Here is a 15157-nt window from a genome sequence, read left to right on the forward strand (position 1 = left end):
GAAACAGATAGCACACTTTGAACAAAGCAAAAGACTTTAAGAAAGAGGAGACTGCAGAGAGTTGAACCCTAATGAGAACTTGTCAAGTATCTGCAGCACCAGTTTGATACAACATCTTAATAAGAACTTTTTGTTCATACCTTAATACACACTCAGTGTTTACTCTTTGCAGAGTGATCTTAATCAATTACTGAGATAGTAAGAGGAGGCTACAAAGAGTTTAAGCTGAATTGTATCGCCTTCAGCAACAAGGTTCCACATGAATGACTCAGTTTCAATCATTGTTCGCCCTCTGAGTATAAAATAATACCCTTCCTGAGGCAGATTCAACTCACCCTTGTCTTGCAAGTTACCCAGCTCTTTCCTCAGTTCTTCAACTTTATCATTTGCGTTAACCTCCACCGGAATCATCCTGGTCTCGTCAATTGTCTTCACAAATACTGTCATCTTTATCGACGGGATGATCTTTCTCTTCTTCCTCAAAGGCCAATCTGACGATGAACATTTCTTGGTTTCTTGATTTCTGTTGCTTCCAGTTCCAACCGTCACAGGGGGCAAATCTTGAGGGGCAAGTAACTCAACAAGTGAATAAGACGGTCGTGATGATCCGTCGTCGATTCTCGTCGCCGTGATCTTTTGGAATGGTTTGTTAACGAACCCATGAACTGGCTTTGATGGAGATTGCTTGGTTTGATCGTTGTTCTTCTGATTAGGCTTCTCGTCAGGAGAGACGTCGAGAAAGAGAAGAGAGTTGTCTCCGATATGGCGTAATCGTATCTCAGAGTGGTCATGAAGATACTTGCCTTCGAAGAAAAGGTTTTGTTTGCGAACAGGGATACCTTGAGACGTCTCGATCTTCTTTTTCACCATTAACACTGTATCCAAGAAACCAACAAAGATGGAGAACGGTGAGCCACTTTTAGTTTCGATAGTCAACTTCATAATCGTATCAACGTTGTTGTTTCAAGATCAATGGAGCAAAGAAGAGAGATACAGAGAATGATGATTTGTGACGAGAGTGTTTAACCGTAAAGTTGAGTTTTTATATACAGAGTTGACGAATCTTAACCGTCGATTGCTCTCCTTCCTGATATGATCCAACGGTTAGATTAACCACTGGATTAAAAACGCGGCGTTTTTTGATTATAAATATTATTTGAAGAGCTTGATATATATATATACATTATCTCAACTCGTCACCGTGGGAAACAACATAATCTCCTATCAGAAAATAGCTCTACATAAACCAAATCACACTATAAGAATCATTAACATTTATATGAGATTGCAAATAGATCAAATTCAGCAACAGAGTTTGATAGAAACAGAGATTTGAATAAAGAGAAAGACACGGAATAATCATAGATCATATCATTTCACAAACAAAAAAATGTTGATTACCAGATTAATGCGTCGAGAGAGAGAGAACACAGTTAAGTTTTGGATTGTATCCTACTTCCCTGTTTCAAAATCAAACAAAAGAACTTGTCATATAGAATTGTTATAAAATTAGTAAATGACACTTAAATTATACTAATAAAAAGTAGGAGCTATAAGCTCCTAAAGGCGTCCACCTAAGATTTTAAACCACCAATAGGGATAAGACATGTCACTCATTAACATTTTTTAAAATCTTCAGAATTTTCAATATTAAGAATTATTTTAAACAACCTATAAGTATTTGATATATCATTTATTAACATTTTTAAAATTTCTAGAATTTTAAGAAAAAGGAAAATTTTAAAACTTATAGAAATAAAAGAACTATGTACAACATCCCACATTGGCTAGAAATCTTTTAGACATTGGTTCAGAACCAGTATAAATAAAGATTAATATGGTTCCAACAGCGAATGAGCAGTAAAGCTTGATTTATAAGGCGTCCAAGTTAAAAAATTTTATTCGTTTGATCCGATTTTTTATTTGATCAAACTAAAACTTTAAAAAGTTTCAAAATAATATTATAATATTGAAAATTTTTAAAAGTTTAAATATTATATATATTGAAACTTTTTAAAGTTCTTACCTTTTAAAAAGTTTTTAAAATAGTTTAAAATATTATAAATATTGAAAATTTTAAAAGGTTTAATATTATATTTTGAAACCTTTTAAAACTTCAAAATATTATGATCTTTAAATTTTAAACTTTATTAGCTTATAAAAGGTTTCTAAAAAATTATAATTTATAAATTTTAAAAGTTTAAAATATTATAAATATTGAAACTTTTAAAAGGTTCAAATATTAAAAATATTTAAACTTCATAGAATGTTTGAAAATATTACAATTACTTAACCTCCATAGAAATTTTAAAATATTATATATATACTAATAAAAAGTTGAAATTGCAGTAAAATTTTTATTTTTAAGTCTAAGAAAGAAGGATTGACGTCTAAAGACCTTGAGTTGATGTTATTTGAGTTTAAAGAAGAAGGATCGACGAAAAGCACAAATATTATTTTAACTATACATGTGTTCATATTACTTTCTCTGCATTGGTTTGAGAAGTTTCAATATATGTGGATCTTAAACCGAATAAGTATATAGATAAAATTATCAATAATTGGATGCATGTGTTGACTATGCTGGACTTTATGAATTGCACAAATTTTATGAGAAAATAAAAGATTTTGGTCTTGGAGTTTGATGGGTTAACAAGTTGTATGGTAGTCTAAAAAATGTTTTTCAGTGAAAGAATGTGAAAAAGTTGAAGAAAAAAAAGAAGAAAAAGAATAAGAGTACAACGAAGAACATGATAAAAGTAACGATGACAATTACCATAAAATTTGACAATGAAAATGACAAGAAAGAATATGAAAAATAAAAAAACATTGAATAACAAAACACGAAAACATACGTGGTAGCGATCAATTAAATATAAAAAACGAGATAAATTCAAGATTACAAAATTATTTCGCTTTTCTGGTGGTCAAATAAATGGTTTAGGATATGTGAGGTCAGCAGTTTGATTCGCCTTGCCTGGACGTCGAGTTAAATTCATAATTTTTTTGATCTGATCTGAATGTATAACACAACTCATTTTTATATTTTTAAAAATTGTGTATCTGAAATTTAAATTTTTATTTAATATTAATATAATTTATTTTTATAAGATAATATTTTATTACTGTTATCAATCACATACTCCCTGCATTTCATAATATAAGATGTTTTAGAGAAAATTTTTGTGTTACATAATATAAGATGTTTTCAAGTTTCTATGCTACTTTTAGATTAGTTTAATATATTTTATTATGCATTTTTATTTATGATTTGTTGAACTTTTTTAAAGTAGTCATTTCTTATATTTTGAAACGGAGTGAGTATATATAATTTTCATCAAAATTTATCAACGCGTGGGTTCAAAACCTAGTCTATATAATAATAACAATCTGAAAAAATACCAACAACAGTTGCGATTTTTTGTCGTACCATTTAGTAATAAATATATATATATATATATATATATATATATATTTTGTTTTTTGATAGAAAATTTTAATGGTTGCATCTCTCTAAAAAGTTGTGTCTGTTAAATGTAGAGTTGTGTCTGTTAAATGTATAGTTGTGTCTCTTACAAACAATTGTGTCTATTCAAATGTTCACATTTTTATAAATTTATATATAAGTGACTTCTCATCATTGTATTCAAATTTTCTTTATTTTATATTTTTTGACAGAAATTTTTTACAATTGCGTCTCTCTTAAAATTTGCATTTGTTGAAAATAGAGTTGTGTCTTTTACAAACAGTTGTGTTTATTCAAATGTTATCATCTCTAGAAAATAATAATAACAATCTGAAAAAACACCAACAACAGTTACGATTTTTCGTCATACCTTTTCATAAAATATATATATATATATATTTGACAGAAAATTTCAATGGTTGCATCTCTCTAAAAAGTTGCGTCTGTTAGATATATAGTTGTGTCTCTTACAAACAATTGTGTCTATTCAAATGTTCACATCTTTATAAACTTATATATAAGCGACTTCTCATCATTGTATTTAAATTTTCTTTATTTTATATTTTTGACAGAAATTTTTTACAGTTGCGTCTCTCTAAAAAGTTACATCTGTTGAATATAGAGTTGTGTCTTTTACAAACAGTTGTGTTTATTCAAATGTTTTCATCTTTAGAAAATAATAATAACAATCTGAAAAAATACCAACAAAAGTTACGACTTTTCGTCATATATATATATATATATATATATATATATATATATATATATATATATATATATATATATATATATTTTTACAGAAAATTTCAACGGTTGCATCTCTCTAAAAAGTTGCGTCTGTTAAATGTAGAGTTGTGTCTCTTACAAACAATTGTATCTATTCAAATGTTCACATCTTTATAAACTTATCTATAAGTGACTTCTCATCATTGTATTCAAATTTTCTTTATTTTATATTTTTGACAGAAATTTTTTACAGTTGCGTCTAACTAAAAAGTTGCATCTGTTGAATATAGAGTTGTGTCTTTTACAAACAGTTGTGTTTATTCAAATGTTCTCATCTTTAGAAAATAATAGTAACAGTCTGAAAAAATACCAACAACAGTTACGACTTTTCGTCATACATATATATATATATAAGTATATATTTTGACAGAAAATTTCAACGGTTGCATCACTCTAAAAAGTTGCGTCTGTTAAATGTAGAGTTGTGTCTCTTACAAATAATTGTATCTATTCAAATGTTCACATCTTTATAAATTTACAGATAAGTGACTTCTCATCATTGTATTCAAATTTGCTTTATTTTATATTTTTTGACAGAAATTTTTTACAGTTGCGTCTCTCTAAAAAGTTGCATTTATTGAATATAGAGTTGTGTCTTTTACAAACAGTTGTGTTTATTCAAATGTTCTCATCTTTAGAAAATAATAATAACAATCTGAAAAAATACCAACAACAGTTACGACTTTTCGTCATACATATATATATATATATATTTTTTTTTTTTTGACAGAAAATTTCAAATGTTACATCTCTCTAAAAAGTTGTGTCTGTTAAATGTAGAGTTGTGTCTCTTACAAACAATTGTATCTATTCAAATGTTCAGATTTTATAAACTTATATATAAGTGACTTCTCATCATTGTATTCAAATTTTCTTTCTTTTCTATTTTTGACAGAAATTTTTTACAGTTGCGTCTATCTAAAAAGTTGCATCTGTTGAATATAGAGTTGTGTCTTTTACAAACAGTTGTGTTTATTCAAATGTTCTCATCTTTAGAAAATAATAATAACAATCTTAAAAAATACCAACAACAGTTGTGATTTTTTTCTCATACCTTTTCATAATATATATATATATATATTTGACAGAAAATTTCAATGGTTTCATCTCTCTAAAAAGTTGAGTCTGTTAAATGTATAGTTGTGTCTCTTAGAAACAATTGTGTCTATTCAAATGTTCACATCTTTATAAACTTATATATAATTGACTTCTAATCATTGTATTCAAATTCTCTTTATTTTATATTTTTGACATAAATTTTTTACATTTGCGTCTCTCTAAAAAGTTGCATTTGTTGAATATAGAGTTGTTTCTTTTACAAACAGTTGTTTCTTTTACAAACAGTTGTGTTTATTCAAATGTTCTCATCTTTAGAAAATAATAATAACAGTCTGAAAAAATACCAACAACAGTTACGACTTTTCGTCATACATATATATATATATATAAATATATATTTTGACAGAAAATTTCAACGGTTGCATCACTCTAAAAAGTTGCGTCTGTTAAATGTAGAGTTGTGTCTCTTACAAAACAATTGTATCTATTCAAATGTTCACATCTTTATAAGTTTCTATATAAGTGACTTCTCATCAGTATTCAAATTTTCTTTATTTTATATTTTTTGACAGAAATTTTTTACCGTTGCGTCTCTCTAAAAAGTTGCATTTGTTGAATATAGAGTTGTATCTTTTACAAACAGTTGTGTTTATTCAAATGTTCTCATCTTTAGAAAATAATAATAACAATCTGAAAAAATACCAACAACAGTTTCGATTTTTTGTCACACCTTTTCATAATATATATATATTTGACAGAAAATTTCAATGGTTGCATCTCTCTAAAAAGTTGCGTCTGTTAAATGTATAGTTGTTTCTCTTACAAACAATTGTGTCTATTCAAATGTTCACATGTTTATAAACTTATATATAAGTGACTTCTCATCATTGTATTCAAATTTTCTTTATTTTATATTTTTAACAGAATTTTTTTACAGTTGCGTCTCTCTAAAAAGTTGCATCTGTTGTATATAGAGTTGTGTCTTTTACAAACAGTTGTGTTTATTCAAATGTTCTCATTTTTACAAAATAATAATAACAATCCGAAAAAATACCAACAACAGTTACGACTTTTCGTCTTACATATATATATATATATATATATATATATATATATATATATATATATATTTTGACAGATAATTTCAACGATTGCATCTCTCTAAAAAGTTGCGTCTGTTAAATGTAGAGTTGTGTCTCTTACAAACAATTTTATCTATTCAAATGTTCACATCTTTATAAATTTATATATAAGTGACTTCTCATCATTGTATTCAAATTTTCTTTATTTTTTTTTTTTTTACAGTTGCGTCTCTCTAAAAAGTTGCATCTGTTGAATATAGAGTTGTGTCTTTTACAAACAGTTGTGTCTATTCAAATGTTCTCATCTTTAGAAAATAATAATAACAATCTGAAAAAATACCAAGAAGTAACAGTTGCCATTTTTCGTCATACTTTTTCATAAAATAAATAAATATATATATACTTTGACCGAAAATTTCAACTGTTGCATCTCTCTAAAAAGTTGCATCTGTTAAATGTAGAGTTGTGTCTCTTCCAAATAATTGTGTCTATTCAAATATTCAAATCTTTATATATTTATATATATTTGACTTCTCATCATTGTATTGAAATTTTCTTTATTTTATATTTTTGATAGAAATTTTTTACAGTTGCGTCTCTCTAAAAAATTGCATCCGTTGAATATAGAGTTGTGTCTTTTACAAACAGTTGTGTCTATTCAAATGTTTTCATCTTTAGAAATCTATATATAAATGATTTCTCATCATTGTATTCAAATATAATAATAACAATCTAAATAAAATGCCAACAACAGTTGCGATTTTTGGTAGTACCTTTTCATAAAATATATATATATATATATATATTTTGATAGAAATTTTTAACGGTTGCATCTCTCTAAAAATTTGCCTCTGTTAAATGTAGAGTCGTGTCTCTTACAAACAATTGTATCTATTCAAATGTTCACATCTTTATAAATTTATATATAAGTGACTTCTCATCATTGTATTCAAATTTTCTTTATTTTTTTTTTTTTACAGTTGCGTCTCTCTAAAAAGTTACATCTGTTGAATATAGAGTTGTGTCTTTTACAAACAGTTGTGTCTATTCAAATGTTCTCATCTTTAGAAAATAATAATAACAATCTGAAAAAATACCAAGAAGTAACAGTTGCCATTTTTCGTCATACTTTTTCATAAAATAAATAAATATATATATACTTTGACAGAAATTTCAACTGTTGCATCTCTCTATATAGAGTTGTGTCTCTTTCAAACAATTGTGTCTATTTAAATATTCAAATCTTTATATATTTATATATATGTGACTTCTCATCATTGTATTGAAATTTTCTTTATTTTATATTTTTGATAGAAATTTTTTACAGTTGCGTCTCTCTAAAAAATTGCATCCGTTGAATATAGAGTTGTGTCTTTTACAAACAGTTGTGTCTATTCAAATGTTTTCATTTTTAGAAATCTATATATAAATGATTTCTCATCATTGTATTCAAATATAATAATAACAATCTAAAAAAAATGCCAACAACAGTTGCGATTTTTGGTAGTACCTTTTCATAAAATATATATATATATATATATATTTTGATAGAAATTTTTAACGGTTGCATCTCTCTAAAAAGTTGCCTCTGTTAAATGTAGAGTCGTGTCTCTTACAAACAGTTGTGTCTATTCAAATGTTCACATCTTTATAAATTTATATATAAGTGACTTCTCATCATTGTATTCGAATTTTCTTTATTTTATATTTTTGACAGAAATTTTTTACAGTTGCATCTCTCTAAAAAGTTGCGTCTGTTGAATATAGAGTTGTGTCTTTTACAAACAGTTGTGGCTTTTCAAATATTTACATCTTTAGAAATCTATATATAAATAACTGCTCATCATTGTATTCAAATTTTCTTTATATTTGTATTAGTTAAAAGAGAATTTGTTAGAAATGACATCTCATCACTGTGAGAAATTTATTTCAGTTTGATATATTTTGTTAATCGTTGTAATATTTAATTATATTCAGTCTCTAGGTATACAACCATCTATTCATCGAGGGTTATCATTCTATTGGTATGAATCCAAACCGAAATTTTTGTTTTTAGCTGTTAAAAAATGTGGTTCAAGTTGGGTTTTCAGAAAATGAGAGCTTATTGGCTCGTATATGTTTGTTTAATTTTTTTGTCATAAGTATATATATATATATATTCGTCTACTGCATGCTTTTTTATTAGAAAACTAATTGTATTATAGAAAACAATATGGATTTCTATATTTCTATTTTTTTAAAAAAATATATCTAATTATGAAATATCAAGGTAAAAATAAAAATAAAATATCACAGTTCGTTCTATTATATTTTCTACAGTTGGGAATATTCAGTCATTGGAAGATGAAAAACCGGTGATCAACAGAAAGTTTGACGGTTGAGATGATTGTCCAATAAACTATCTTGACGACAAAGACTTATCTATAACTTCATATAGGTTAAGGGAATTTTTATATTTAGTTCTAGTCATAATACACTCAAATTGAAATCTTAACAACAAAAGATACTGAATATGAAATATTATAAAATTTTGAAAAGGTTTTAGATTCTGACTGCCAAAAAAAAGAGGAGCGTGTGAGAGCAATGAACCCGGCCGTCCTTGGCCGACCATCTTCCTTAGACGCGCACATTGTGATGCTACATCATACACCTAAATGTTATTGTTATAAGTTCTAATTATTATTTTTCCCCTCTAATATTTATTATATTATTTATCTCTCTCCTCTCTGAGTGCGACGAAGAAGGCAATACTGAAAGCACCGTTTCGTTAATTTCTTTCCGGCCGGCGTCGCTTTCGGCGTCGGCCATATTTCTGTTTCATCGTTCGTTTACAGTTTTTTCTTTTTACATAAACTCTATTTAGATCCAGAGAACTTTATACGCATCTTCTTTGATTCATGAAAGGGTTTTCAAGTTTGCCCATGAGAAGAGATGTGTTTCATCGACAATTCAATCCATGGTGTCTGCCTCAAATCTATTCCCCTGTTCATATAAATCTGGGTTCGTTTTCAGAGAGTCATGATGCAAAGCCACCATCAGAGGCCTTGAAGACGGATCAAATCCCTCAGTGTTGGCATCACACCCGTCGAAGGACTGTTGAACTCGATAGATCTGAAACTCTCTCTTCCATAATTATGTGTTTCGGTTGGCTCTTTGTAGCCATCCATCTCTCTCGTAGAATGTTTTTCCGGCGTCCACAATTGTGTGGTTGTCGGCGTTTTGTCTCCGACTATGTTTCATCTTTCTGTAACCAATTAGCCATCGTTGGCCCAAGAATGAAGTGGCATTTTTGGCAGTTGTCTTTTCCCTCCGCCAAATGGTACGGAGATGTGATTTGGATTTTTGATCCTGGTATCATATTGTCTTGGATTGACAACGAAAGCGAATGGAAGAGATGCTTAATGCAGATATCGATTCATAGCCTCGGTTCGAGACAATGCCTAATGATATGGTGGTGAGAGAGCACATTATCTTTGGTTTTACAAATAGACTTTGGCAAATTTTTGGTTCGGTTTTCATTATGGATCACAGAATTTGGACAGCCATTAGTTATTAATTTCAATGGGGGCCTTTGGGGATGTCAACATGAAACGAGAGTTAGAAGATGGTACTTATCATGTCAGCATTTATGGACGTTAGCTATAACAAGGAATGATATCATCTCCCGTTGCTGGAGCTATGTTGTTGGGAAGCGATGTAACAGATGGATCGCAACCATTGATCGTTTCAAAGTTTATTGGAGTTTCGTCAAAAGAACGATAGCCAAACAAGAAAATAGGTTTAATAGGTTTAATAATCTATTAGCGTGTAAGGCTTACCAGAAAAAGCAGCGTTTAATTCATTTGTTCTTGTATATTCTTCTTCTTAATGTTTAATAATTTCTTGTTAGATGTGTATGTCATAAACTGACTATGTAAACTCTGTTTCAATTTTAATAAAGTAAAACAAGATGTTAAAAAAAAAAAATTTATTATATTATTTATTTATATGTGACTCGGAATAATTAACCAGCATCTTACGCGAAGAAAAATAAGTAATAAGTACATTTAATATTGGATTAACCATATATATATAATCTATTATAATTGCCAGAATGTTTAATGACTATAGGTTGTTTTGACTATAGGTTATATAACTGAGTTTTGATTCATATAAATAAAATATGTGATAATTTTCTGTTTAGTTATATTCAAATTTGAGTGGATTGGTAATTTTCTTACTGATTGACTGAATAGTAATATTTATATTTATTTTTTATGAAGTAAAAATTGATTTTGGAAATAGAAATATGTTTGAGTTATGCTAAAAAGGATTAAAATAATTAATAGAAATGAATTTAAACAAATCATTATGTCATTTTAAGAATGGTCCTCAATTAATATTTTTAATATTTGTAATTTATTATATGATTATTTAAGAAAATTTTATAGTGTCTTATACAATGTATTCATAATTTTATCATTTAAAAAAATATAAAAAAAAAATATAAAAATATAATCATTTACATATCATATTTGACAACAAGAGAATAAGTTGTAACGGTTCATAAAATATACAAAAATATGACTGTAAGCTTAAGAAGAGAAGACACGACTGTAGATTATATTTATTTTATTCTTCAGATATTAAAAAAATATTTTACGAAAAATTACGACAAAAAACACAGATAAAAAGTTACATTGAATCGGTGAAGTGACCTTAGTGCAGTGGCAGGAGGTAAGTCCATTTGTAGAAGGCACCATCACACCTGGGATCGAGTCCCGGCTCCTACGAATGTAGGAATTTGGCTAATGGGCCGGCCAGTTGTGGTCCAATGGTTGACAAAAAAAAAAAAAAGTTACATTGAAAAGATCCGAACGAAAGGTTACGACGAATAAAAGCGAACGAAATAACACGGCTGCAATGTTATCTCATGGCAGTTAATCAAAAATTGTTTAATTTATTGTATGTAGCATTGATAATTATTTATTTAATCATATGTGAAGGTAAGATTATTTTTTTAAGAATATTTTTTTAATAAAGATATAAATAATATTTTAAAAACTTGTATGTTTTTGAAATTTTTATTAGATGGTATAGGAATCTTAATAGTTTAATAAATAAATTTAATTAAAGAATTTTTGTAATAAAGATTTTACTAAAATGAGTACCCCGCGATATCGCGGGGGCTCCATACCTAGTACTAATTAATATGAATTAACTTAATTAAAAGTAAATAAATTACTACAGTTTCAAACAAACATAGCGAAACGACAAATAAATAAATAGTCCAAACGAGAGTATCTTGAAACAAAGACAGAAACGAAAAATAAGAGCTTCGAGGACAATAGAAAACTCAACCCGAATTCATTATCGCCCTCTCGAAGCTGCCGGCTGATCATGTCGCCGTTGGGTAGACACTCGTTTCTGCCAGATGCGGGTATGAAACAACCAAGTTTCAGGTATAAGATTTTTGAGCTTCCACGATTAGTAAGATGTCGAGCTCCTAGTAAGATGTAAATGATTCTGAAAAGGACGAAAACCAGTCCGGAATGCTTTCCTCAAACGTTTGCTCTTTGGAAAATCTTCTACCTACAAGAAACAAAGAGTAGGTATTTTGGAAACGTGAAAACATAAAACTGTGGAAACCAGCAAGTGTGCAAAACCAATTTCATGCTTTCTATCTCAACCTTTTCTCTTGCCTGCTCTAGGCGGTACTTTCGGTACATTCTCGCTAGGCGGCGGTCTAGGCGGTACATGCGCAGACTGGCTCGAATACGCTCAAGAGTACAAGACTCCTGCTTGACAAGGAGTGGAAAAAGTTAAAACAGATTGTTGCTTAGAAAAATGAAACAATGTATTGAGAGAGAACGCTTACTTCCCATGCATGTTCATTAGTTGAGAGATGCGTCATGAAATCATCAAAGCTTTTGCAATCACAACGGCACATTTTGCAATCAAACATTCCGGTAGATTCACCCCTTTGACTAGTGCACCTCTGAAGAACGTGTCTTCTTGTCTCAGAAACTGTGGAAGAAAAAAAAAACAGCTTCAGAAACAGCGTAATTAGATTTCAACAGTACTACGTAGTAGATGATGAGAGGAGAACAAATAAACACCTGCCAGTAAGCTTTCCCAGAGCCACTCGGCAGAGGTGACCAGGGATAACATTTTGTAAGGCCTATATGAATAAGCCAGGAACATGTTGTATTTGCTAATTTGTTGATTCAAAGCAACAAATTTTGAGAAGTATTCCAGATTATCGGATATGATCATCAATGTAGCTGGAGGAGGATTAAGGTCTCGCCATTTCAAGAAATCGGACAACATTTTCTTGCATCTGAGTTCTGTTTCAATAAAAGGAAAGCATTGCACTATTGATATATATATATATATATATATATATATATATATATATATATATAAGTCGAGCTACGAGAGATTATTAACAAATGGACTAACCGTCAATGGCATGTGCAAGAGAGACTCCAGTGGAAGAGAGACTTCGCAGGAGATGATAAGGGATTTGTGATAGGTCGCCATAGGCAGTGATGGAAACAGGACCAGAGTAGCCTAGGTTCTTGAACGCCTCTTCTAAACTAGGACGGACCCGAGTAGCATCAAAACCCTCCGGAATGGGACAGTCCACCATGTCCCACCACACCACTATTTTAGCTGTGGCGTATTCAGGCTTGGCCGGGTAGTTCCTTCCCCAATCAGATGTTACAAAGGTAAGTTCTCGTTTGATAGGGTTTTCAACCTCCTGCGATAAACTAAGGTGTTAGTTGCTGCTCAAATAATAATTAATTAGAGCATGAATGAAACAAACAATTAATGTGGAGGGAGAGAGAGGATGCTTACTTGCGATGCATGGTTTCTGAATTTCCTCAGGCTTTGGGTATTGGATGTGCACGATTCAACATGCTTTCTCCTCGAGAGATGGTTTCTGAATTTCCTCAGGCTTTGGCTATCGAAATTGCACGATTTACAATAGAACATGGCAGCAGAGATCATAATTTCATGTTTATTAAACATGGCGTTCAACCATATTAATTCATCCCAGCCCAACTCTTCAGAAAATTCTTCATGTTTATTAACCATGGCGGTCGACCCTAGTAATTCATCCCAGCCCCACTCTTCAGAAAATCGCAGCACTGATCGCACTGATATTCTAGTACGAACCGAATAAGTCAGAAAGATGTTGTATAGCGTCTCTTGTTGTAGCCGGGCCAGATCTAAAGAGACGCCATCATCCTCCACCCGATCGTATACCTGATCGGATATGAACATTATTGTAGCCGGAGGAGGATTGTGACCTCGCCATTCCACCATATCCGAATACATGAGTGCGCATGTCCTTTCTGTTTCAGTAGTAGATTTTAAAGGAAACCCATTTCACTAATTGAAAAATATTTAAACCCTACACATAATTCCACAGATCGATAAAAAAAAAAAAAAAAAAAAAATATTGACTAACCGGAACTGGCATGTGCAACAGCGACTCCAGTGGAAGAGAGCCCCCGCAGGACATGATCAGGGTTTTGTGTTTGGTCGCCATAGGCAGTGATGGAGACAGGACCATAGTAGCCTAGATTCTTGAACGCCCCTTCTATACTCGGACGGACCCGACGAACATCATATCCCACGGGAATCGGACAGTCCTTCATGTCCCACCACACCGCTATTTTAGCTGTCGCGTATTCAGGCGCCGCCTTAAAGTTCGGCGGCATCCTCTCTACTAAACTAGGGAAACCACAAACGCTATCAGTTTTTCTTAGGTTTGCTGTATATATACACCAAACTAATGAAAGCCTCTAAAGGTGTGGGCTTACGAAATCCGATCTTTCTTAAAATTCTTATTATCCTTTATCTTGTGTCACAAGTCACTTGCCCAATTTTGATTTTTTCCTTTCGTTTTCAAGTTTTTGCTCTTCTAAATATGTAAACGGTAAAATAATATGGCGAATCTGCCGTATCTTCAGCTTTCTTCTTGCGTCGTCAGAGGCAGATTCTGTTCCATGAACTGCGATTTTGATCTCTGCCCAAGTATCGTGAGCCGCGGCTCCTTTGATTGCCGCGACGAAGGGTTTGCTCGATTCGAGTTCGGAAACCGTAAGAAGAAGAAGCCGTGGTGGTTGGATAATGATGATGACGATTATGATGATTGGATGAACGAAGAAGAAGAAGACTGGACTATGCTTTTTGAGGTATTTGCTTCGTGACTTCTTCTGTGACTTGATCCATGAACTGCGATTTTGATCTCTGCCCATGATTCTGTGTTTTTTTGTTTGTTTGTAATTGCAGGTATTTAGAACTTTTGAGTTGGATGCTTGCACCCATTGGCATGTCTTTACTTCTTGGAACAGTTTCCAACGCGGGTTTAGCGGTTCCTTTAGTACAGTCTCTGTTGTCTCTCATTGTGGTTAGTAAGGTCTGGAGCAGGCCAAGCTTTAGTAGGCCCTATGAAAAGAAGCAGAAGAGATACATTTTCAAGATCTGGGAGTGTAGGTAGTTCAAGAACAAGGAAAACTAAGCAAGGAGAAAACATGAGGAGTGGTGTGGATAAGGGAGGATACAAGCTGCTAAGTCATGGATGGGTAGGAGATGTTGATTCTAACAGCATGGATGGGATGATCTAGACACGCTAAGGGAGATTAGAAATGACTATCCGTCAAACGAGGATGTGAGTTAAGGAGAAGCCATTGCTCTTGAGGATGCTTATTGCTGCCTTCCCTTTTTTGGGTTCATGGACCAAATTGTTATTTTGACAAGGGATTTATCTAAG

General features: G+C 31.1%; 1 protein-coding gene and 3 pseudogenes across 1 annotated transcript; 2 read left to right on the forward strand and 2 right to left on the reverse strand.

The window, feature by feature from the left end:
• Positions 1-163: 163 nt before the first annotated feature.
• LOC104714877 (ubiquitin domain-containing protein 7SL RNA2 pseudogene) lies at positions 164-942 on the reverse strand (annotated as a pseudogene).
• An 8348-nt stretch (positions 943-9290) lies between these two features.
• Positions 9291-10268, forward strand: LOC104714878 (uncharacterized; annotated as a pseudogene).
• Positions 10269-11579: 1311 nt separating this feature from the next.
• Positions 11580-14129, reverse strand: LOC104714879 (uncharacterized). Its single transcript, XM_087466689.1, has 7 exons — positions 13850-14129; positions 13234-13733; positions 12835-13135; positions 12492-12719; positions 12251-12399; positions 12063-12170; positions 11580-11964 (listed from the first exon to the last, which is right to left on the reverse strand). The coding sequence occupies exons 1-7, from the start codon at positions 14100-14102 to the stop codon at positions 11860-11862; spliced, it is 1644 nt and encodes a 547-aa protein (XP_087322815.1). The 5' UTR covers positions 14103-14129; the 3' UTR covers positions 11580-11859.
• A 201-nt stretch (positions 14130-14330) lies between these two features.
• On the forward strand, positions 14331-15157 carry LOC104710100 (uncharacterized; annotated as a pseudogene).

The sequence above is a fragment of the Camelina sativa genome, chromosome 9, assembly GCF_030686135.1.
Source record: "Camelina sativa cultivar CO46 ecotype springtype chromosome 9, ASM3068613v1".
Taxonomy (NCBI): Eukaryota; Viridiplantae; Streptophyta; class Magnoliopsida; order Brassicales; family Brassicaceae; genus Camelina; species Camelina sativa.